The sequence below is a fragment of the Chlamydotis macqueenii genome, chromosome 2, assembly GCF_036417535.1.
Source record: "Chlamydotis macqueenii isolate bChlMac1 chromosome 2, bChlMac1.mat, whole genome shotgun sequence".
Lineage (NCBI taxonomy): Eukaryota > Metazoa > Chordata > Aves > Otidiformes > Otididae > Chlamydotis > Chlamydotis macqueenii.
The window spans coordinates 92,662,455-92,686,320 of NC_141557.1; the positions used below are offsets into that span (position 1 = coordinate 92,662,455).

The 23,866-nt window shown below is 40.9% G+C and overlaps 1 protein-coding gene and 1 long non-coding RNA gene across 3 annotated transcripts in view; one reads left to right on the top strand and one right to left on the bottom strand.

Moving 5' to 3' along the window:
* Window positions 1-1,050: 1,050 nt before the first annotated feature.
* Window positions 1,051-6,842, bottom strand: RMP24 (ribonuclease MRP subunit p24). The gene is made up of 5 exons (XM_086740439.1): window positions 6,763-6,842; window positions 6,507-6,529; window positions 5,042-5,241; window positions 1,646-1,854; window positions 1,051-1,239 (listed from the first exon to the last, which is right to left on the bottom strand). The coding sequence occupies exons 1-5, from the start codon at window positions 6,840-6,842 to the stop codon at window positions 1,086-1,088; spliced, it is 666 nt and encodes a 221-aa protein (XP_086596565.1). The 3' UTR covers window positions 1,051-1,085.
* LOC147601725 (uncharacterized) overlaps window positions 6,747-23,866 on the top strand; it is a 53,574-nt gene continuing 36,454 nt past the window's right edge. Inside the window, exons 1-3 of one of the 2 annotated variants that reach the window (XR_015257655.1) lie at window positions 6,747-6,883; window positions 9,499-9,789; window positions 18,308-18,684. This is a non-coding gene — a long non-coding RNA (uncharacterized LOC147601725). Of the gene's footprint in view, window positions 6,884-9,498; window positions 9,790-18,307; window positions 18,685-23,866 lie in introns of those variants that run through there. The other variant, XR_015257654.1, reaches the window with a different exon arrangement.

Consider the following 23,866-nt stretch of genomic DNA (forward strand, 5'->3'; position numbering starts at 1 on the left):
AAAATCTGACTCTGAAGACTGCTTTAACCTTGACAATCAATCATCTGTTCACATCAAAACACTTTGGTGCAGTGAGTTGACTACTGTCCAGGGCAAACCTAGTTTTCCAGAGTGAAATCCAGGAAGGAACTCTGAAGCCTGATAAAAACAAAAGACATTTAAGAAGGAGGTTTTCTCCTCAGTCATTTCTGAACAAGACAGAAGTGACCCATTTCGGTAGCACCAGAGCTACTGGAAGGGAAGTGTCCTGTATTATACGACTGTGCTACTCTTGCAGCAATAACAATTCAAGGTGTTTATAGCAGTCTAGCGTGGAGCAGTCAGTTGGTACTGAGAGCATCCCACATCAGCGTGCAGTTTTACAAGGTTCTGCGTTATCCTAGGACCAGAATCATCTGCAGTCCAAATTACAGAGAACACTCTTAAGAAAATGAAGAAATTTAATTTGGTGATACACTTTTATCTCTGTGTGTGTGAGCGTTGTCTGAAAGAGTAAGTTATTCTGGAACCTTTGTAAAGGTTCCAGAGATATCAAAAGACAGCGACATTACAGGATACTACATTAAATCCTTGAAAATATCATACCTGCAGAAAGTGCCAGTGAAAGTGTCTTTGTTTTACTCAAACATGCAAAGCAGAGATCTTTTAAATCCTCTTGTGATGCATTGTCTTAAAAATAGTGGGAGATTGAGGTGGCAGAAACTGCAACAAACTGTTTTACTCCGCTCCCCACCCCCAATTTGCATTCAGGTCTGCCACCTTAACCTGTTGGTCCTGCTCGACCCAGTGGAGGACCCGGTATTGTCAGCTTCCTCAAAGGACAGATCCTGACTTTTAATTCTTGGGCCATTTGACACCGCAAAACATGCTCAAGATTCCCAAGCATATTAGACTTGCTATTTTCTCATCTCCCTGTTGCGGACAGTCAGTCCCCTTAGAAACAGAGCTTGCTTCTAAAGAATATGGTCTACTCTCACTAGAGGGTACGCATGCTGTCAGCTTGGGTTTTAAAGAAATCACTTTGTTGATTTACTAGAAGTGGAACAATACTTATTGCTGTAATCTTTATTACTTTGAAATAATAACTAAAGTAAAGTCAAGAAGGTTTTCAAATCTGCCTTCTGGCTTCTCTCTTTTTCTTCTAGGTCAAGCATCCGTTTTAGCTTAGAAAAGTGAAATTTGGAGTTTCGGGGAGTCTTGGAAGCAGAGCTGCTTGTCGTCTGTCTGGATAGATGTGTTCTGAAAAACAAACACTCAAATGTCTTAAAGGTGAGGAATCAGAACTAACATGAAGTAACTATGAAAGTGCATATATATAATTTGAGTGAAAAGTTTTGAACATAAATAGTGTATTTTCATGTCAAAGTGAGTAGCTAGTAAGTAAATTTTAAGCTGGACATTTCACGTTAACGACAAAAACATAATTGTGCATTCTTTGCATAGTCACTTTTAATTAGAAGCTTTGATTTTAAAGGTTGTAAAGTTAAAACTGATCTCAATCAGACCACTAAAGAAAAATACTTAGTTATCAATTTAAAGTTTATTAAGTGACTGATCTGAAATCAGTACCTGATGCCCTTTCCCAGCAAGACGTAATACACTCTAGTCAGCAAAGTGCCTCTTTAAACAGGAGAGAAACAGGTACCTGGGAAGTGAAGAGGGAGTGTTCCCTTTAGATCCCAACCTGCTGCAGCTTACAGGTGTCACTTTGTTTGCAGACTGAATTTTTACACCTGGAGTCCTCAGGCTAGATTTAATACTTGGAGTGCCAGAACTGTGTGTCTTGGTAGCCAGAAAATCCCTGCTTTCACCATAATGTCTTGTTGTTTTGTTGCATGAGTTGCAAGTAACCAGCTATGGAGAGAAGAAAGGAAATATCAAACATTCTTTCAGTCTTTCCACCTTTATGTTAGAAAGCCATTGTAAGAATTATCCAAACTATTCTCCAAATATCATGACACAAATTAAATATTTGCTTAAGTGAAACATTAGATATTAAAAAGCCACACACACTTAACATCTAATATTTTCATTCAAGCTTCTTAATCCAAATACATCCTATAGGTGTATCTAGAAATGAGTCCAATCCCCTAGCAACTAATTTCAGGAGACCCGTAACTCTGAATGTAATGTTGTACAGTGAAATACAGAAAACAACCCTGTCAAAACAGAAAAACGAAACAGCACCTGAACTAGATATATGATCTCTTGAGCATACACTAGAGGTATTCATAATTTGCCAAAAAACATGACAATACGGTGTGATCTAAACTCACTACTATATTCTACCCCCGATTAAGTTATATTACACACTTTCCAGGGAGTCTTGAGATAAAATATTTAAATTACCAAACTTTCAAAAGCAGTCATCCACCTCTAATAACGGCAAGTCTTAGTGAACAAAGAAGAGGCTTTCTATTAGTGCAAAAATACTTCCTACTATATGAAGGAGGTTCTAAACAAAGAGCACTTTCTCTTCTATCTGTTTACTTCTAGGCTGCAGGGAACTTCCAGCAGCAGATATGTTGCAGAGGTGCATCAGAACAGTCAGTCACAGAGACTGTCAGATATTCCTAAAATCCCTGACTGCCACGGCAGCTACTCTTATTAAGAGACATGAAAGTAATACAGCCAGACAACTTTTTGAGGCACACAATTACACTGACTGAAAAAGTTACATGATGTTTCTGGTTAAAAAAAAAACATATTCAAAAAACATATTCAAAAACATGTCACAAAAACATCTAAGCAGTCTTGAAAATATCTATACCAATCGTTCTTCATTTCAAAGTGTGTACGTTTACCTAAATTCAGATTGCTTACAAAGAATTACACTTAGAAATGCCAAAATGAAAATTTTTCAGGTAAGTGTTTTGACTGTCTCTAGACATTATTTTGTCAGCCTACCAAACTAAAAAAGAGAAAGCTCATTAACTTACACAGCTCAGTATTAATGTATTTTTAGCTCTTCTAAACTAAATCCAGATGGGGAAAAAAAAACCAGCATCACATGATGATTTAGCACTCTGTGGAATATAAATGGAGGTGAACACCTTACAATGCTGGAATTAGTGGATTAATCACAGAACTGCACAGCTAGCTTCCATTCCCTGAATTGCATATAGTTACCTCCAAAAATTTTTAAAGCCCTGAAATAGTTCCCATGTTATATGCCTTTTCATGGCAGAAGCATCCTCAAATCAAGTTCTACTTGCTAAGAAAGCTATCCGAGGTACAACCTGTCACATTGTTGCTTGGTTTCATTTTCAACCACACTCGAATTTTCATTTTCCCAAGTCTCAAGTATTAGATTATAGGGATCTACATTGCTAATTTTGAAAGCTGTCAGTTGCTGACAGTATTTTAAATACTTAAGACCAGAAATACTTAAATCATAATCCACAGCACAAATGCAAACAGAAATGAGCAGAACACAAGTGCAGCAAAACTGTAATTACATCCCAGGATTAGAGTATTACCCAGAGTTTAAACTGCAGCTATTTAAAACTGAATTTTAAACTCCTTGTATGAATGCACAGTGCGTCCTACGAATCTCTCCAGCTACAGAATAAATCTAAGAACCCATCATAATTCCGTAGGACACTGTTCATCAGTTGTCTAAAGTGACAGTTCTTAATGTAAAGGTTTGTGGTCCCAGAAAAATAAAGCAAAGATTCAGCTTCTCAGATGCCCTTTCTGCTGCTCAACTATGATCTAGAATTTGGGGAGACTAATAGCAAAGGTGCTTTTCTAGAATGCCTTTTTTTCTTTCCCTGACAGCTGAGAACCTCTGTGATATTTCCTCAGTTTAATTTTATGGTTTTGATTCTGTAGTAATTTTTGGTTTCGCGAATTTTACTCTCCAAACCAGCAGACTCTCATCTGAGAAAATGCCAAGTGTGCCAGCAACCGCTGGGCACAATAGGGTGCAGTCTCATTTATTAAGACATCCATTCACATAACCTGTTTTAACAGTACTGCGTGCCTTGGCAACACTAGATTAAAAGTATACTATTATTCTTCAAATAATAGTAATTACTAAAAAAAAAAATAGTGATTAAATCTTATATTCCTGAGTAATTTTAGGAAAAAGACCTGAAGCCCCCAAAGCAACATTAACTTGTTGAAATTACCTATGTGGTTTAGTTTCTAAAGACCTCCTATGAACAGTAATACTCAGACAAATGTAAACAAAATTTATTTGTACAGAAGGTGACAATAATGTGATGCAGCCATGACAGTCTACTGAGTTAAATGAAGTAAAGCTTAGAAGATGTAAATACATTTTTAGACAACTCATAAAACTGTAAAAACTGACAATCTATCAGTCACTCAAAGCCCTTCTTCACAGCTGAAACTAAGGCAGTAAATGTCAAGCTATGCATACTGACAAAACCAGCCTGCCTTCAGCCAATGGCATGTTTTTCTTCTTAGGTGTTTTGGAGTATTCTTAGCAATGGATTTCTAAGGATTCTAATGGATTTTAGGATCTACATGGCTGTATTAAGGCTCTGTATCTAGTAGAGTTGCCTGGTCCTAGTTCTGCCACATACATAGGAAAAAAAGAAACAGGCAAAAATCTGCCACTCCTGACATTTTTTCAAAGCTATATGCCAACAGTGGAAATGCTAGAGCTTCCTGGCAGGAAGAAATTATTTCATTTTCAGCATGATCTTAGACATCTGCAGAGTCTACCCAGACTGCTGCTAAAGACATCACAGGGAGGGCAGATCTGTTCGTGTAGCTTCTCTGATATGTGGGGTTGGAGTGTGTTTTTTTGGGGGTGGGGAGGGGAGCGGGGTGGAATGCTTACTGTTCTTGTCACTGTGCTCACGATCCTTCTGTTGTGTAGGGTAGATTTTAAAAAATTTTATTATGAAGTTATCCCAAAAGAAAGGAAGAGTTATATGCTCGTGAAAGAAGAAACGTGTAGGTGTGAGCTCCACTTCTAAAGGAAATATTTCCATATCTTCTTTTTCATGCCACTGAAAGGTTTCAGGGAAATATCAGGTATTTTGCAATTCCAAGTAAATATCCTTACCAGAACACTTCTTGACTCCCTGTACTTTTTCAAAAGCTTTGTCTGTTTCATATTAAGTTTATGGTTCTTCGCCTCTTGTTTAAGAATTTTCTCAATCTGTGGAGTCACTTTCATCTTTGGTTTGAGACGCACCCGGTGGCTATCAGGAACCAGGAACTGGAAGCAGTAAGGACATATCCTTTCTAATCCACATGCATTATCTACAGATTAATAAAAGATTAAAATTTAAATTAAATAATTATGGTTTATAAGCAAACATTAAAATGGTATGTTTCAATTTTAATATCATCTAGGTAGGTATGCTTCTATATCATGTTTCAGATACAACTAGAACACAAGAGGAAGCTGAGCACCGGTATGCGCTGAGCACAATTCATGGTAAGTTTGTGTATGGCATATTTTTACACAATATGTAATAGTACATTTTGCTGGAAAAATGCAATTCCTTCCTAAAAATCTTTAACAACGGAAGCTCACAATTTTGCAAAGAGCTCCATGCAGGTATACTCTTTTGCCAGATCAGAGACATCAAAGCCTTGTAAAGCTCTTCGTCCATTTTAAGGGCAAGATTGTCTGGTTCCAGCTAGGACAGAGTTAATTTTCACCGGAGCTGGGAGAGGAGCTGGTGGCACACACAGCTGGGATAGCTTATGCAAATTAGCCAAAGGGCTATTCCATACCACCTGATGTCATGCTCAGTATATAAAGTGGGGACAGTGCTGAGGGGCACGATTTTTCTACTTGGGAGTGAACTGGGTGCCAGGACTCACCATGGGCTATTGCACCCTAAATCACGTGCTTATTATATTCTGTTATTGTGTTTGTTTTCCCTGTTTTCTCTTCCTTTGCTGTTCTGTTAAACCATTTTATCCCAACCCATGAGTTTTGCCTTTCTTTTTCTTCACATTTCTCCTCCCTACCTCACTGGGGGGGGGCTGGGGCAAGAGATGGAGGGGAGCGAGTGAGTGAGCACACGTCTGCTATTTTAGCTGCTAAGTGAGGCTAAACCAAGACAAAGACGATAGCATCTCAGCGAGGGAGGAAGACGCGCTTTGAGATAAATTTCAGACTGAGTAATAAGAGGCATGCTCCTGCATCTGCCTTACTACTTCCTGCTGCCAGAGCCGGACTCAAGCATCTCTCTCTCAGCCCCGGAAGAAACACCTGGCCCCTGCTCTCCAGCAAGCGTGCCATTTCTGCCAGCAGCCCTGAAGCACACCCCGGCACAGCTCCGTGGGGAGGGGAGAAAAAGGGAGAGCCTACCCCTATTCTTAGGGTCACAATGCTGCCCTTTGGCTGCCCAGCCAACCCCAATGCCCCGCTCTCCTGCCGCAGGAGCCCTTGCTGGGCTGCGCCAGGCCCCCCAGCTCCACGGCGGGGTCAGGAGGAGCCCCCCCCCCCTCTTCCTCTGCAGCCTCCCGCAGCAGGGCAACGGCCCCGGCTGCGCCCGGGTCCCCTCACTCGCCTCGGGAGTTGCGGAGCGTCCACCTGCGCGGGAGAAAAGCACAACGTCACGTCACGTCACGTCACCCTCACCGGCCCCGGCCACGCGGCGGCGCGCCACGGCAGGCGCGAGGACAGGGGGCGGAGCTCCCCACGTGCGTCAGCAACTAGCGCTCCCCCTCCCCACACCCCCTCCAGCCAGCGCCCGCCATCCCTTGCCGCTTCGCTTCGCCCCCCCATCCCCCGAAGGCCGCCGCGTCCCGCCGCGGGGCGCTTACAGCAGGAACCGCGCCTGGCCCGGGCAGGCGCCCGCCAGCTCCTCCGCCGCCGCCTCCAGGAACCGCTGCGGCCGCCCCATGGCTCTTCACGCCCGCCCCGCCGGAAGCCGCCGCCAGCCAGGTCCGGCGGCCGGGGGCGGGGAGGGGAAGCGAGGGGCGGAGGTGGGGGGGAAGATGTGCAGCGTTTCGCCGCGGCCCGGCAGGTACTCGCGGCCGCAGTACCATGGTTCCGGCCCGGACGGGTCCGCGGTGCCCCTGTCAAGGCGGCGCACCGTAGCGTAGCCCGGGGCCGTTGGGCCGGATGAAGGGGAAAGGGCGCGGCCGTTGCCACGAGGCGAGCGGGGAGGCAGCCGCCCTGGTTTCACCCCCGGCCGCGCTGGCCGGTCGCCGCCGGGTTGGGCTGCGTTGGCCAAGGTCTCGTGCCCTGCCCCTGGGGGGCCGCCGGCCGTTTGGGGCGGCAGTAACGGCTGCGCGCGGCCGTTGGCGGAGGCTGCTGTGCGGGAGGGCGCGCGGGCGGCGGGGCCCCGCCGGTTCGGCGGTCGTGGGCTGCGGGGGCGGGGTGGGCGGCCGCCCCCCGCCGTCCGTTAAGAAGCGGCAGAAAGCGACGTCCCTTTTCAGCAGCCGCTTGCGTCTTCCGCGGTGCGAAAAGTTCTTTTTTTTTTTTTTTTTTTTCATGTAGGAAAGGAAACTTTTACCTCAGGGGGAAAGGAAAAAAAAAAAAATAAACTGTCTGTCAGGAGTTGTCACGTGAAAAATTTCAACCAGCAGCTCCAGAATGCCGCTTGATGTTCAAAAGTGCTGAACATCAGCTATCTCCCGCTCTATTTAGACGCATTTTTATGAATTTTGGCAACTGCATACTTTGCTTTATCGCTCTGCAAATGTGCTCCTATTAAAAAGGGAAAAAAAAAAACCCCAAACCCTCAGCTTTTCAGCGTTTGATGTGTGTTTTATTAATTCCCTCGGCCCCGTTAATTTGCTAGGCATTCTTCTTCTTTGATCTATTGGTAATGGTGTTCATTTAGGAGAGGTATTCATCTGAGCAGGCTTCAATACTCTATCAAGGAATTTGAATAAATATAATTATTTCTTATTTTCTAACACGGAGTAGCCAAGGGCTTTACCAGTAGAAAAGCATGGGAAGAATTAAATTTCTGGGCTTCCTTTAATAGGAGAGCTTTACAGTGCAGTCAATAAACCTGGGCTTGTTAATGAAATGTTCATAATAGCTACAATTAGGACCTCTGCTGACTTTATTTTTGAATTAAAACCACATTTTTCAATGGACCTTTCAATATTACTTTTTTTTTGTTGTTGTTGCCAAGTTGCTGCCTTTGTTGTTGGTAGTTTTTGTGTGAAGTCTGCCTTTCCCGAGTGGGAGAGCAGGGATGTCACATAACTTCTATTTAAAACACAAGCAGGGTTCATCAGTCGACAGATTCTTGGCAAATTAAATATTCCCATTTATTAATAGCAGTGGGGGAAAAAATGAAAGAATTTTTTGAACACAGGTGAGAAAAAAAATAATTTCAACACTTTTTTGGGAGGTGGGCCTGTTTTTTATCATTTTTAACCATGGGAGTCTGTTTTCCCCCTAGGTGACTCGGTTGCAGAGGAATGGCAGGTGAGATAGTCCCAAATTCTCTCCCAGCCTCTGCCTAGCAAAAGGGAAATGTGCTGGGAATTTGTCTGTTGCCTGGAGCTGGGACCTGGCTCCTCCCAGCACCTCGGGATAACTTTTTTAAAATTTTTGGTGAGAACAAGTGCCTGAATAACTCGGTTAACAAGCACTGTACTGCACTAATGATGCAGTGATTAATAAAGGATTCATTTTTATTTCTTTCCCTTCCCCCTACCCTGCTCCTAAATTCCTCTTATCCTTGTTGGGTTCTTTTTTCCCCCTCAGTCTTTTCCAGTCTGTCTGAAATGCTTATAATGTTTTTTTTTTCTTCTACTTCTGAAACCAGGCTGGGCTATTTCCTGTTTTATGTTAGTTTGCTGGTTTCTCTTTGCATTATAGATCATAATTGTCCGAAAAGCAGAGCAAACAGCACCTCCCAGTGCCATTCATATACAGTATGTTGTGTGTCTTGTCCCAGCACCTGTCTCATGAGGCAGAAACTATGTTTCTCATGTTAGGTGTGGTGTTGAACGTGCTAAACAAATAAAACTGTAGAGACAAAGGGAAAATGACCAGGAAACCACGGCCTCCGATTCATGGCTCTCTACCAGTCCCTTTCTGCAGAACTCCCATCAAAATTCACTATTTCTGTGCATCCAGTGTGGGCAGGACCAGACTCTTAAAACCATATAACCCTCAGCTCCCTGGTACGGTATTTATGGCATCAGTGGGGTGATTTCATCTCTGTTTCAAGGCAGAATGCATTCTTCTCTACTTTTTCCTGGCATTTGTTCACCAAAAAAAACCCCACATTAGCAGACCCACGTTACTAACTGCTTCCTGCTTCTGTTGCTCAGTGTTGTGTAGCTACCACGGCTGGGCAACAAGCTGTAAATCTTGCCTGGTGTTTTGTAACAAAGGAAAAACTAGCATGATTTGTGTCGACTTTTGGTCATCGTGTATCATTATTGATTCGGGGGAGGGCGGTGGAGGAAAGCATATCTTGCTTGCCGGTTCTCCAGGAAGGCGGTGTTAGCCAGCAGTCAGTAGAGGGCAATAGAGAAATACAGTTTGTGATACCTAAAGGATCTGAAGCACTGATTATGTGTTTACAGAAAAGAAAAAGAAGAAAGGAAGAGCCAGGAGGATAGGTTGTTCAGTTTTCTACTGGAGACCTGACTGTGACAGACCACCAAGAAAACAAAATTTTCAAAGAGAGCAAAGAAGACCTTCTGCAGCATCTGCGAGTCTCGCCTTTTTTCTTCAGAGTTATGCAGGATAACTTAGCCAGAACTTATTGATGACTGCATGTTCAGTGGACTCGGGAATGGACTGAGAGATGTGGGAAGGCACTCTTTGGAAGGAACAGAAGAAGAGGCATTTCAAAGATCCTGCAGGTGACTGAGGTGAGCAAACTCACAGCTTCTTTTTCAGGTGAGATAATAGGTGTTCAGTCAGCTGTGTAAAAGTCATGAGCAAACTGAGTGAGTGATTGAAATTGTATGAGGATTTTGCTTTTTCAGGCATACTGGTGCAAGACTAAAAAAAGGATAGTGATGTTACAGGGATAAGCATTTCTAAGCATACGTTATTTTGGAGACATGCTAAAACTGGTGACTTGTTTTATGTGTCATATTTTATACTAGAACTGTTTGAAACATGCTCATAATTTTACGAGGTTTATGTGCTATAGTTCCTAGACTACAGTTTACAGAGAAATATTTCAAGAAGATGTAACTATTGTTGTTCCTTTTAGAGGGGATTTTTGCTAAGCTTTTGGACAAATGTGACTTGGAGGTTTGGAGAAATTTCTTGAGAGATTTTGGATACATGGTGGGAATGCCCTCAGATTCTTCAAAGGCTTTATTATCGGAAAGATATTGGGAAGTGATAACAAAGAATATAGCAATAACAAAAGGAGTTAAGCCACAGAAATCAAGGGGCTGAAAAAGCAGAAAAAACAAGAGACTAAGTTAGGAAATAAGCATAAGAAACACTTTTCTATTGCCAAGATCTCAGCTGGTGTCACCATAACACTTGGAAAATATCCTCAGGATGCTGGGAACCATTAAAGCGGTGCAGATTATCAAAGGATAAACTTCCACTTCAGACGCCACTGGTACCAGAAGTGACCAGTAAGGAATGTTTGGGAAAGGAAAGATGAAGAATTGAAGCATTGACATTCTGGGGATATCACAGAGCAAGTGCAAGGGTATCTAGAGGTCAGTCAGGCAGTACCCATCTGGAACAAGGCAGGCTGATAACTAAAAGGAATAAATCATATTCTAAAAAATACTATTAGCAAAAGCTAATTAAAGGAAAAGTTATCTAGTGTTTCTCCTGAACCTGGATTTATTTTGTAAGTGCTGTGATAGATAAGGCTACGGCACAGAGATTTATCTGTGCTTTGAGTGCCAAAATACGTAAAATATGAATATGATGATTGTTTGTTTATACATTGTTTAGAACAGAGCTTCCTTGCAGTATGTACCTGAGGGAAGTGAAAGATAACATACATAAACCATGTCGCTATTTCCCATGGGTTGGCAACATCCATCTGACAGGGATGATCCATCTGACTTAATGAATATCAGAATGCCCCGATCTTGAAAACTACAAGTTCCAGTCTCCAATTTTTTCTTCCTTTCATTCCATTTCCAGTGCTCTGGATCTTCTTGTATGCCTGGAAATCCATTCTCTCAAAAGATAATAGAAATTCAAGATGGTATTGAAAAGAAACCTCAGAGAGAAACATACCTACAGTTTCAGGAAACCCATACTTGTGTACCGACTCTTCTTTAAAGCGGTCCCTGTTAGGAATTATTGGTTCTTTATCTAAAATGTGAAGCTCTAGGGCAACAAACATTCTGTTAGAGCTGATATCTATTTTCAGTGAAATTAGCATGATTGCTTTTTGTTGTTTACTGATGAGTTTTCTCACGGATCGTATCTGTACAGATATAATCAAAGGGATTTTTGTAGTGGGGAGCCACATAGATCAGCAGTTGAGGCTGAGAAATGGGACCTACTGTTTGTTCAAGTCCAGGTTTTGCTTTGCTTCTGTGTGACTTTGTGGTACGTTACACCTTATTATGGTCAGCTTATGAAGTGGCCAGCCTGGCATCTTGCCCACGCTAAGGGCTAGGCTTTGAATGGCAGGCTGCAGATGTGCAAAGAGGCCCTCTTTGCATAGAAGTTCCGGGAAAGGCCATCATCTGGTTGCAGCTTCCTTCCATACGTAGACAAATATACTCCTGTGCCAGTTCTGGATATGAGTCCTTGTCACCTTGAGTCAGAAGAAACTGTTCCTTCTTTTTCACTCACAAAACAGTTGTCTAAAAATGTTGAAATCTCAAGCTGAAGTTCCACCTGTGAAAAAGATGCTGCTAATTAATTGTGTTAATTGTCGTGTAAACTTCTTTGCTTAATGAGATGTGAAATAGCCCCTACTGTTAGGAATATCAATGTGCACAGGAGTTTGTCCCAAGCGCTCAGGGTCATTTATTGCTGTGCTGCAGCACAACCCAGGGCTGCTATTTGAGCCTCTTGCCAAAATAGCAACATTTTACTTTCTGATGAGTCATCTGGGTTTCACTCAGATCTGGTAAGGTTCCCCCACCCTGTTCTTCTTTGCTGTATAGTCCAGCCCCTGCCCTAGAGGCCTTGCTTTCCCAGCCGAAAGGTGGGGTGGAACCCTCTTCAGCAGCTGTTGGGCCCTGTTCCTTAAGTAGCTTGGAGGGGACTGCTAATGATTAATACAGAGCATTTTCTCTGTCACTGAAGCTGAACATGTGGTATTCTTAGCCTTTTCTGGCCTGGAGCGTGGCAGAGCAGTGCTGGCAACTGAGTCGGAGTTTGCCCCACGCTGTGCTAAATGTTACCTGCATCAAGACAGGAAGGAACTGGGTCAACCAAAGGAGGCAGCTGTAGTTATTTCCCATATTGGTCATATTTAGTTATGAACAACACAGAAAAGCTGTATGTTTCAGGAAAAGTTTTCTTGCTTTTTTTTTTTTTTAATTCTGGTGCAAAAAGGGGATAGGGAAGGTCTTTATTTTTAATTTCATTTTGCTTTAAATTATTTTATTCTAAGTGACCTGTTCTAAGGTGGCACTGGTTTAAGCATGAGGTTGGACTAGATGACCTCTAGAGGTTTCCAGCCTTACCCTGTAATCTTCAACACTCATGCTGTTATTTTGGATTCTTCCTGACTGCAAATTACCTGTGAGAAAATAGTTGTGTTTTTTTTCCTAAGATAATTTTCTTTTCCCCTTAAGTTATTATTTTAATTCATTTGAAAATGGACCAGAGAAAATAAAAAACAGGTACTTCCAATAAATAACTGTATTGTGAAATAACAGTTTTTGTTTCTGGGTTTTGTGTTCCTGGGTTTTATCATAAAACGCTTTGGCTATCATCTTCAGGCTGCTTAACAGAATTGCTGTTATGCAGAAAATTAGTCAGCTGAGGGCTAACCCATTTGAGGGCTGTATTCCCTGCTGCAGTCAAAAAGTGGCTTGTCACACCTGTTTATAGTATCCAAAGTTGGTCTCATGTCTGAGGAGATGGCACCATTGCTGATTCTTCCAGTGTTATGCGTGGTGAGTCAGATGGCAAGAAGGGGTGGAATATTTACTGCTAAAGTATGTGAAATAACATGGACTTGAAAGATTGCTATCAATTTTTCAGTAATCAATTTTGGCTAAATTCATTCAAAATCAAACTGTTTGCCCAGCTGACATCCTTAATTCATCACCCTTGCTGAGACTGAGATCTTCAAAGCCGTTTACAACAGCTAAACAAACACATCTTCCATTAGCTTCGATTAGAAAGCCTGATAACGTGCACAGAAGATCTGAATCTTTAGAGATGACAGTGATGGATATAATTTAGACCCAAGAGAGATAAAAGAATCAGACTGAAGCTCGGAGTGAACTTTAAGCCAGGGCTTCAGTCGAATCTGGCTGTGTGGTGCAGTGCTCCTTATCTTCAAAACTGCCGCTTGGGCACAGTGGTACCACAGCATATTGTACGTGCGTTGGGAAGAGACCACTTGAGTCTTCATTGCTGGTAATTGTCCCCCCAGACTTATTCCTGTTTTAAAGAAAAAACTGGAATGGAGAGGATGTAACTTCTTTTTAAGTCTGAAGCAGCTACAGTAAATAGGAAAGACTCCACATGATAGTAATTTAATTAGACTGCAGTATTATTGCCTTGACTGGTGATAGAAAACAGGAAGCTTCTGCAGTGAGGGTTGTATTACCCTGCATAATTCCCCAATACTGAAAGGAGCTAGCCTTTCTAAAGTTGGCCTGCATGCAAGGTCCGCTGCTTTCCTGTGCTCCTCAGAGATTTTGTACAGAAAACAAACAGCAAGGGGTAGATGATTCAACAGAATATTTTTCTTTTCTAAAACCCCAGAGGTCTCTGCTTAAGCATTCCAAGCCAGGAAAAGCTCAAAGTAGTTATATTCACATATGTTAAACAAACATCATCAGAGCTGCTGTTAACTTGCTACTTATTTGAAGTGTGGGGAGGGGCTGATGCAATCTCCAGACTTTTTCCAGAAGGCCTATAGCCATATGTTTTTATGAATTCTTTTCTTTGTTACATACTGCAAACAGTAATGTTCATGTATGTTCTGCATTGGTCTCCTAAAAGGTTGTTTTGGCCTTCAGTGAGGAAAAGACTTGTTTTCCTTCTTCTGAAAAGTAATTTTAAAGTGGCCAGGCTGATGGCATGGCAGACATAACAAAGTTTGTCAATTCATAATTGATTTGTGCAAATAAAAACTATTTTTTTCCTTACTGTGTCCTTAAGCAATGTTTTCCTGATGAAAATATTTGTGGGTTTTTTTTTTTTCATTAATCTCGCCCTTCCTCCTAAGCCAGTCTAAGATCTCTGCATCACTTAGCGCTGTTTGGAAAAAAAGTTCTGGTTATCGTAAGAGCGTGGGTGAAAAATAGGATGGTGGAAAGCCTGAAGGACTAAAGGTCCAGATAGAGATGTACTGGCAGGTCCATGAAGAGCTTGTCACAGTGCCTGTTGGCTCTCTGCTTCTGTTTTATTTGCTCTGCTGGTTAATCATTTGCTTGAGTGCTCAGGTACCATGGTGATGAACACACTACCAGTGCCATAGACCCAGCATGCTGCATATTCATTTAAACATTATTTTTGAAAGGAAACCCAAAATAAATACAACTTTTGAAAATCCTCAGCAAGGCTAACATTGCTGTTGACTTTCCTCTCTAACAGTACAAATTAGCATGGTAGGACATAGGCTTCTTCCTCCCATTTTAGGTTTTTCATTCTGCTGTTGATATCCACAGCTTTCTCATGAAAACAGAAGTGGTTTGAAAGGCTTCAGACTTCTCCCATATGTTGAGTGTAGCACATTTGCACATTGGCCTTTCTGTGCAGCTATTGAGACTTTTGTTCCATTGTCATCAATGTTAAAATCAAGGAAAGGGCCTTGGAATAAGAGCCAAATCCGTCTTCGGTCTATTAAACCCTAACAGTTTGCTAGTGTGACCTATGTGAAACTAGGAGTATGAAGTGCAACTTTGAAAATCCTGGCCAGCAACTAACTGCTGGAATGCCTATTGGCAAGCTGTTCTCCTTCCGTCTCCAAATGTGAAGCCTTCTGCCTGCATAGCTCCAATGCAGCATCTCTTCTGCAGTGTCATGTTTTGAGGTCTGATCCTCACACCGACCTTGGTTGCTGTTTTTACTTTTTATAGTGCAGTGCTATTTATATCTCTGTTTGAATATTTACGGTGGCCGCCACTGGAAAGTTCGCACCAAGCAATAGTTTCCCACAGAGGGCATTACTGTGCTTGCATCCCTCCAAGGTAACTGCATGAAATAGAGAAACAAATGTTACCTCTTTATCAGGAGTGCCTTATGAGTTTGTTCCTGGTTTTGGTGTCTTGAATTGCTTCCCAACGCTGCTCTCTGAACGCTGGTGCCTGGAGCAGATTGAACTAGCATACTGGCAATCTGTGAACCCCCAGCACATGACATGCCCAGGGGGCAAATTGAACCACAGAGGAGAGAATCAGATGTCAAGTATGCATCCACTGGAGCTGGATAATTGTTCCTCAAACTCCACTGATCATAAAAGCTTGCTTTAACTTTTGTTGCAGCCCTCAGGAAATGGAAAAGACATCCTTTTCCTCTTACATTTCCCTCACATGATAAAAAACTACCAAATATGTTTTTCAAATCTATCTTACCATCTGCTCTGACAGCAATTAGCTCACCAATCGGTGTGGGCCAAGTTCCATTAATGTATGGTAAAAGCATGCAAAAAAGCTCAAAACTCCGACAGTGATGCGGGAATGCTGTTTATGTCTCCTTGGCATGAGGCAGGAAGGGCATGTGATGCACTGCTTGCCAGAAGTTGGAGACACTTGAAAGCAGTGTGAAGAAAAAGCAACATCATTTGAATCTCCGAGGTTACTGAGACACACACACACAAAAGGTATAGTAAATACACTAAATATGGCAATCCTGTTAATATTTCTGAGCAAAGGGTGAGTGAGATTTGTGGGACTTTTGAGTCAGGACAATGTTCTCCTTCCTAGCCTCCTTCCTGTAACATCTCAGCTGATATTGCAGGGATGGTGGAAGAGAAGCCAAGACTTAACCTTTAAGGATTTAGTTTGGAGGCATTGGAAGTGGAATCCTCTCATCTCTATCCTTCTGCAGTATGGGACTTTCCACCTTGGCATATCCAGTCCTTGAACTCTGTAGGATCCACAGATCCTTGTAAAATGTACAGGTACATTAACTCTGCTCTGTTCTGGTGTTTTACTGAGGAGGAAGAACAGCCCTTGAAGAAAGTGGAAAATGAGCGCTGCTGCCTTCCTGTGCCTCTCCTAACTCCAGGAGCCAGTGCAGGTAGAGTCACATCCCTCTTCCAGGTGGAAGTTGGGCCAGACTGCACAGGAAGGCACCAAAAAGGGTGCAGGCTAGTATTGTGGGGTTTCAAAATCATATCTTAACAACCCTGGTGCCTGTAGTACAATTGCGAAACTAGGCCATGGCATCAGGATATAAACGACTCTTATTGAAATGGCAAACATCTACAGTGCAGAATCTATGAGCTTTCCTGTAAAATGTTTTTGTTGTTGTGATGTTGCCAGTCATGCAGGCAATCCTTTCCGCCAACTGTTTCCTCATTTTCATTAATCTGCAGGAATTTCTTTGGTGTTCCTTTGCATTAAATCTGGGAAATTCATGGCATCCACAGGTATGGTTCAATTAACTCCCTCATCCTTCCCTTGCCAACAGTGTTCCATTTTTGAGACCCACCCTAGGAACATGTGTGAGTTGAACATGGATAGAGGCATCTCCTGCCAGCAGATCTGTGCACTTGTTTTTTTCCACGGACTATTGTCTGGAACTTGGCAAGCCCTTGGAATCTTTCCCAGATGAGCAGTTCTGGATTATTCACCATTTTTTTGTGAGCTGAAGTGAAAATAAACATGAGCTTAGGAGTGTGAGCTCAAACTCAAACCCAGGCTTTCCCATTGTGAGCCCAGAACTGAGACTTTTAATTTGGCCATTTATGGATTATGATCCAGCTATAGAATTAGATTTTGAATCTGAACGGCATCCAGGTTCTGTGATACTCGTGTAAATATACTAGCTTAGGGCTTGCAGTATGTTTACAGCCTGCTACTCATTTCTAACAACTGGCGTTTTCCTTTTCGGCTACAGAAAGCTGTGGGCTTCGCTGTTGGTATTGCGTTCAGTACCTTATGAGGGGAACAAAATCTGCAGCACTAGAAGCATGATAAATGCTCAGATATGAGGGTCAGAAATGAGTCCATTTCTAAACAGTCTCAACATCTGTTGGAATGGGCAGAGAGTTTATGTAGGTTGCACAACTGCAGCCGTTGACTGTTCGCTTTCAGAAAAGCAGATCTGTCATTTTTGGTCCTCAAACACTTGGTAATTTTGGTTTAAAACAGCAGGCCTAAATCCAGACCGAGTTCAAGTTTTGCAGGTTTCTAATTAACAACAGGTATTGGTACACCTGAAATTAAAAATATGTAAGGAAAGGAAAGCAATCACCTGGTCTAGTGCTGAAAGGGTTAATGAGGAATTAAGGAGGAAATACAAAAAGACTTCTAGAATTGTGTTTAATTTTTCAGTCTCTTTGCCATCTGCCAGTCCTTTACATGAGTACTAAAAATGTCATTAAAAATTAAAAATATATTTTAAAGACTAATTTAAGAAACTGAACATGCAATACTAACTTTGGAAAATCACAGCTCTATTTTCTGACACAAGCTTACATTTTTGACTAAGGGAAAACGCGATTATTTCTGTGGATGGCTGGAGAAGTAGATGTGTATCTCACTTTATCCATTCTCATCTTAACAGATTGACTTGGAAACCATCAGTTTCAAAGAAGGTAAAGGTGTTAGGGTGAGTTCATATGGAACAGATGGGTTTTCTGGAAAAAGTCTCCAATTTGATAAACTTCCAGAAAAAATTCACATGACTGGCAAGAAATAAAGTACCTTTGTTGTGAATGTTTGCTGGTCCCACTGAAGTTGATGCTGCTTTTGGCATTGACTTCAGCTGAGATTAGGACTTTGGTTATAGAATGGCGTGAGTGCTGACGACAAAGACACTGATCATTAAAGCTGTGTCAGCTTCTCAGGAATGAACTGATATTCTTTTTGGCTGAAGTTCAATGTTCCTCAAATGAGAACCCTTGATTAAGTGTTTCTCAACTATTATTGTGGGGCCGTTAAGCTGATATCTTGCTACTGTTTCTGGAGCCACCAAAGAAACAAGCAAAAAGAAAAAGAAAAAAAAAACACCAACAAAAAACCAAACAACCCCCTCGAAAATATTGATTAAAGTTTGGTGGCTGGTATTGAATGTGCTTGTCCTTTCCTCTTGCAGCTGCAGAATGTACTGGCATTGCAGGTGGGTTGTCCAACAGCTCCCTTTCAGACCGTTTCCAATCCTGGTTCATGGATCAGCCAACAACTGCCTCCTGAATTGTACCTGCACCTGTTTCCTCTTCTTCTGGAATAAACAGTTTTGTCTGAAAAGAGCATTGACGAAGGCCAAAGTTGCACACCCAGCCTGGCCCACTGATATAAAGGAAATCACATTTTCTTGATGCTTGTGGGATGAAAGTGACAGCTGTTACCATGGAAATAGTCATTTTATGAAAGAAGAAGTTTTGAGGAGGCTGAACATCACCACTAATCTAAGAGATTGCAGTCAAGACAAAAGGTTAAAGTTGGAGAAGTGCTAATTACAAGATAGCTGCGTTTCTGATAATGTGAGGATGGATACAAAAGAATTGTTTGATAAAAATGCTGTTGTCCTGGCTAATGCCTTGAACCTATTATTTTGAATATGCAACACAGATTAGATTAATCCCTAGTATAAATGCACTGATTTGTGTTCAAATAGGTGTAAACTTAATGAGTATAAATACGCATTATGTCCTGGGAAGGTTCTTTCAAATACTTCCTTAAAATGTATTTTAAGAGTTATTTTTTCACATTCCCTTTTTGAAGACATTTTCCTGGGTTTTGTTTTGTATTTTGCAAGTACTGATGTCCTCTCTGTCCTTTTCTCTATGCGCAACACATTTTCTGAGGTGCAGAAATTACTGTGGTTCTTCAGATTTCTCCTTAAATGTGCGAAAAATGTTATCAGCAAATAGAGAAAAGGCTTTGTTATTTCCACTGCACTTCCTCTGTTGATTGACTGTGCCAAGACAAAGTGAATAATACAGTAAATTCATCAGCTGCAAACAGGAATGTTTGGGCCAGATCCTCTCTGCTCATACAAAGTGCCAAATCTTCACTCCACAAGTTCTGAAAATACAGCAACATACTATTTCTGTTAAATTTCTCAGCTTTAGAGCACTGAAAACCCATCTGACAAAATCCATTTGAGCAGCTAATAATGATTTAAAAACAATTCCACAGTTTGTCCTAGATTATTTCACAAAAGACTTAATTATTCTTAATTAAAGCTCCTGTTTGATTATATGTGTATGAGCCCTAGCTATTCAAATAATCTTGGGCCCTGCATTCTTCTATTTATTTATTTTCACTTACAAGTAGTTTGCATTATCACAAAAGCCTTTATCTGTGTAATTAGTTTTACATGGATTTTGTAATGAAGACAGTATATGAAAAATGGAATGGTAAATGTTGTTGGACATGTCCCCCAAAATGACACCAGTAACATCAAAGCAGTAGAAATGCCACTACCACACTATTAACAGCAGAGCTAAAGTGCATTCTGTGACCAGTGAACACAAGTAATGGGTCCAGTAATTGTAAAGGGCGTTATAGCATGTGATACTTCCAACTGTATCTCAAGCACCAACTTGAAGGCTGTAATTTTGCCCTAACTCTTCCATCTGTGAGACTGAGAAGCTCATAGCCTTATTGCTGGGTCCCTTCTTTACAACTTAAATAAATGTGGCATGTATACTGCCTTTTTTTTTTCTTTTTCTTCTGATGCTATTGTTGCTCTTTAACTTAACTAACACTTCTCCCACCTGGAGGTGTCTTCCTCAAGGCATTTCTAGGCAGCAGTTACATTCTTACTTAGCTCTAGGCTAAAGAACTTAGCTCTGTTAGTATCTTTTGATGGAGGATCTCCATTCCTTCACTCATTTTACAAGCTATTATCTGTACTTTTCCCTATTTGAATTCATCTTTTTTGAATGTGCATAGGATTTTAGTGAGCTACAACCTGCACTTTGGACATGATCACAGATGTCTCCCAGGTTCTACTGAAGATCTCTGTTCTCATGTTCTGCAGTCTCACTTCCCTTTTTCATCATGTTACCTATTTAGTCATCCTCTCATTGGCAGCTACAGTCCTCATTTGTCTCTACCTGGTCACCTCCCAGGTTACATTTGAATTTTCTGCACGACTTTGCTGTTGACCCCATTTCTATGGCTCCCATCTTCAAGCTGCTTTAATTGTATAGGTTCACTGCTCTTCTGTATTGACAGTACGAGAGTGCCCAGCTACTCTTCTACCTAGGTCACAATGATCAAGAGCTATGAAAGGACAGGAGAAGCCCCAGGATGGATCCTGAAGACCCCCACTGCTAATCTTAATTGACTTGATGCATCCCTTCTTAACGGCACTTACCTGTTACTGCTTCTCCTTGAGCTGTTTTTTAACCACCGAAAAAGTCTTCTCCTTAGTCCTCAGATTCCTTAATAATGTATAACATGGTGTCAAATGCATTCCTAAAGTCCTGAAAGATGAGATCTATTACACCTCATCTGTTCAGAAAATCACTTACCTCATCTAAGAAAACTATATGGATAGTTTGTATGGTGTCCCTTTGGGAAATTGCTGCTGCATTTTATCCCATTTTTCATTTATCTCTGTGTCTTTATATATTGTCTCACTCAAAATGTATTTTAAGGCCTTTCATACAAATGAGGTCAAATGAAATAGCTTGTAATTTCCCAACTGTCTTCTCCTTTTATTTTTCTTTGCATCTATTTTTTTAAGTAAAGAAACCTTTTTTTTTTTTTTTTTTCAGTTTCACTCCCAACTTGCTGGTGGGAGTGAAGAGCACCAACTTGGTGCTATTAAAAATATTTGTCACTGGACCAGCATTACATGTGTCGTAAATTTTTAGAAGTCAGAGAGAGTGATTAACCAGACTTCAAGCTTGATACATTTAGGTTTTTGAGTTGAATTTTTGTATTAGCTGTGGTAGTTTCCATTTGCATACTCACATTCTCATTGTTCACCCTATCTTTGTCTCTAAATTAAACTTCTTATTGAAACTGTGGCAAAATACTTACTCAGGGCCTTTCCTTGTGTTGTCTTTAATCTCCACTCCATCCTTCCTCCACAGTGGCACAGCATTTTTCCTTGTTTTTTATTTACTTGTACTACCAAAGAGCCATTTACTATCTGTTTTCATATTCTTTGCAAGATATAACTCAGTTGGGTTCTTGGCAGTTCAAACTTTATCTCTGTACTTCCTAACCTCTCAGATGTTTCTAGTTTGTGGACAGTACCTGCAGCAATCTGTGTGGACTCCGCTTATTTCCAGTACCTTCTTTTTGACATGGTTATTCATTCAGGTTAGACCTGGGATCTCTTCTTACAAGGTCCCGTGACTTGCTGGCTGCTGCTTTATAAAAGCTACTTCTTCAATTTACTGTCTCTTTTCTGACTACAGAATAGGTATAACTTAAAGAGCTTAAATACCATTTTTATTGTGGTTTTACAATGCTTTGCTATGCTAGTGCAATTCTAAAGTTCTTATGTCTATCTTGCTTCTCTCTTACGTAAATAATCCTACTTATGTCCTAATCAAAGCTCTGAAGATTATTTGTGTGAGAAAAGGGTTGCAGATCAGGGTCTACATTCCTTAAAGTACTTTTACCAGGTGCAGCATTTTCTCACTGTGGTGGCTTTTTTAGCTGAACTGTAAAAGCTGTTTAAGAGATCCACGTGCAGTATCAAAAGAAGTGCAGAATATTTTGGAAGATGAAACTTCTTGGAAACCGAAGGTATTTGTCCAGGTGCCTAGTATTTCTCTAATAGCCTTTTTGCTGCTTGACTCAGGTTTTATTTCTGCCTTTTTAAGTATTATTAGATTTTCTTTTGGCACCCTAGTGATTTGCAAATGTGCAAGTACTGTACTGAGTGCTCAGGAAAATGGTCTTTCACAAAACTGTTGCATGGAGAAAGTTCCTTGGTAACTACATGTTGCTTGGATTTTTGTCAGGTATAAAGATATGTCATGGTTGTATTGCATTAACACTGGAAAAGCATATTCAGCAGCAGACTCTGCCCCAGAGATCTTGCAACTGAAATACATAAAATACATTCAGGGCCAAAGGAAGCAAACATGTTGGGGTTTTTTTTACAGTCACTGTGAAATGTGGGAAATAAGCCAGAGTCAGTCATCTAGGGCATGACCAGTAGCTGAACCCAGTCTCCTTAGCTTCTCAGTCTCTCTCAGTTGCAGGAAGATTCTTCCTGTTTTCATCCACTACAGTCATCCATAGGAGCAGGAAATTTTAGTAGGATACTGGGAATGAAAAGAATGAAAATTTCATTTATTTTCCTACTGTTTCACTTACTTTAATAATCTGTCACTATATGACAAAGTACTTGGTAGAAGGAGAAAGCATGGTATGTTCTCTACTGGTGCCATAGCATTTTGTAGCCAGACCGGGAGGTGAGTATATATTAGCTATTAATCTGTTACAGGGACAAGGCAGCGGATGGGTCAAAACCTGATTTGGCTTAATTTACAAATTTTGAGCAATAGGCATGAAATTACTGAACAAAGAAGTAGACGACAATGCAGAAAATATTTTTTTTTAATATGAAAACCTTCCTTTTACTTTGAGCCTCTTCATAAGTAATACTACATACAATTCTGAGAAGATATTAGAAAGCCTCAGTGCATTTAGATGTTCAGATTAGCTGGTGAGCTGCACAAATGTGACCTGAATTATGACTCCTCTGTGGTTTCTACTTATAAATCTTTTTTTTCCACTACAAATAAATTATGAAATACATTTAAAATCATGAGTTAATGAAAAAAACAATATTTTGTTTTCAATCTAATGGACAGAGCTACTTTGAACAGTGTTATTTTTTGCTGTGGGAATGAAAAAAATACCTTCCAAATCTCTTCCATGTATAAATGCATCCATTTACTTCAGCAGCATCTCAGTGAATCTAAGTTTGACCAATAAAGCTTAGCTGGAATGTCCCTCTTGTATGTGTCAGAAGGATTCAGGAGAGATTAGTGAGGAATCTGTATACAATTCAGTACTTACCACTGTGTCAGCTTCACAGCAAGGCAGTATCCTGGGTCGTAAGAAAGAAAAGGAAATAGAATTTTGAAGAGTGTCATCTCATGTACGTACAAACCTGTTACTTTCCCTTTCTGGCAACGAAACTACATATTGTATTTACCAAAAGAACAGCAACAAATCTCATAGAAGTGCTCACATAATATTTTATTAAAGAATTTCAAAGAATTTTTGATCAAGACGGTACTCAGGTTGTGAATACTTACAGAACTGTCAGGTGCCAGCATAGTGTTGCAAAAAGCACTTACAAGGAGTGTTTCTGCTGGCACCAGTGTTGCAGTTACTTACCCAACAAATCTTGTGCTCAGCAATTAATCTAAAAAAAAAAAACAAAACCAAATCCAAATAATTTTACCACTGGAAATGTTTTTTTTTCCTCCATTCTCTGTTCTAAAATAGCCAACACAAATCTTTGTTTTGTTCTCTTTTTCTGATTTTTTTTTTTCGGGGAAGAAGGAGTTATTCAAACAATTAGAAACTTTTCCATCAATAATGTGGATGAAATAGGTTAAGCGGGGGTGATAAATCATGGTAATTGCAAGATGCCCCTTCCAATATATGTGCTGGCTTTCTGAGCAAAATTTTTAGCAAAGAGGATCTTAGCCTTAGGATTTGTACT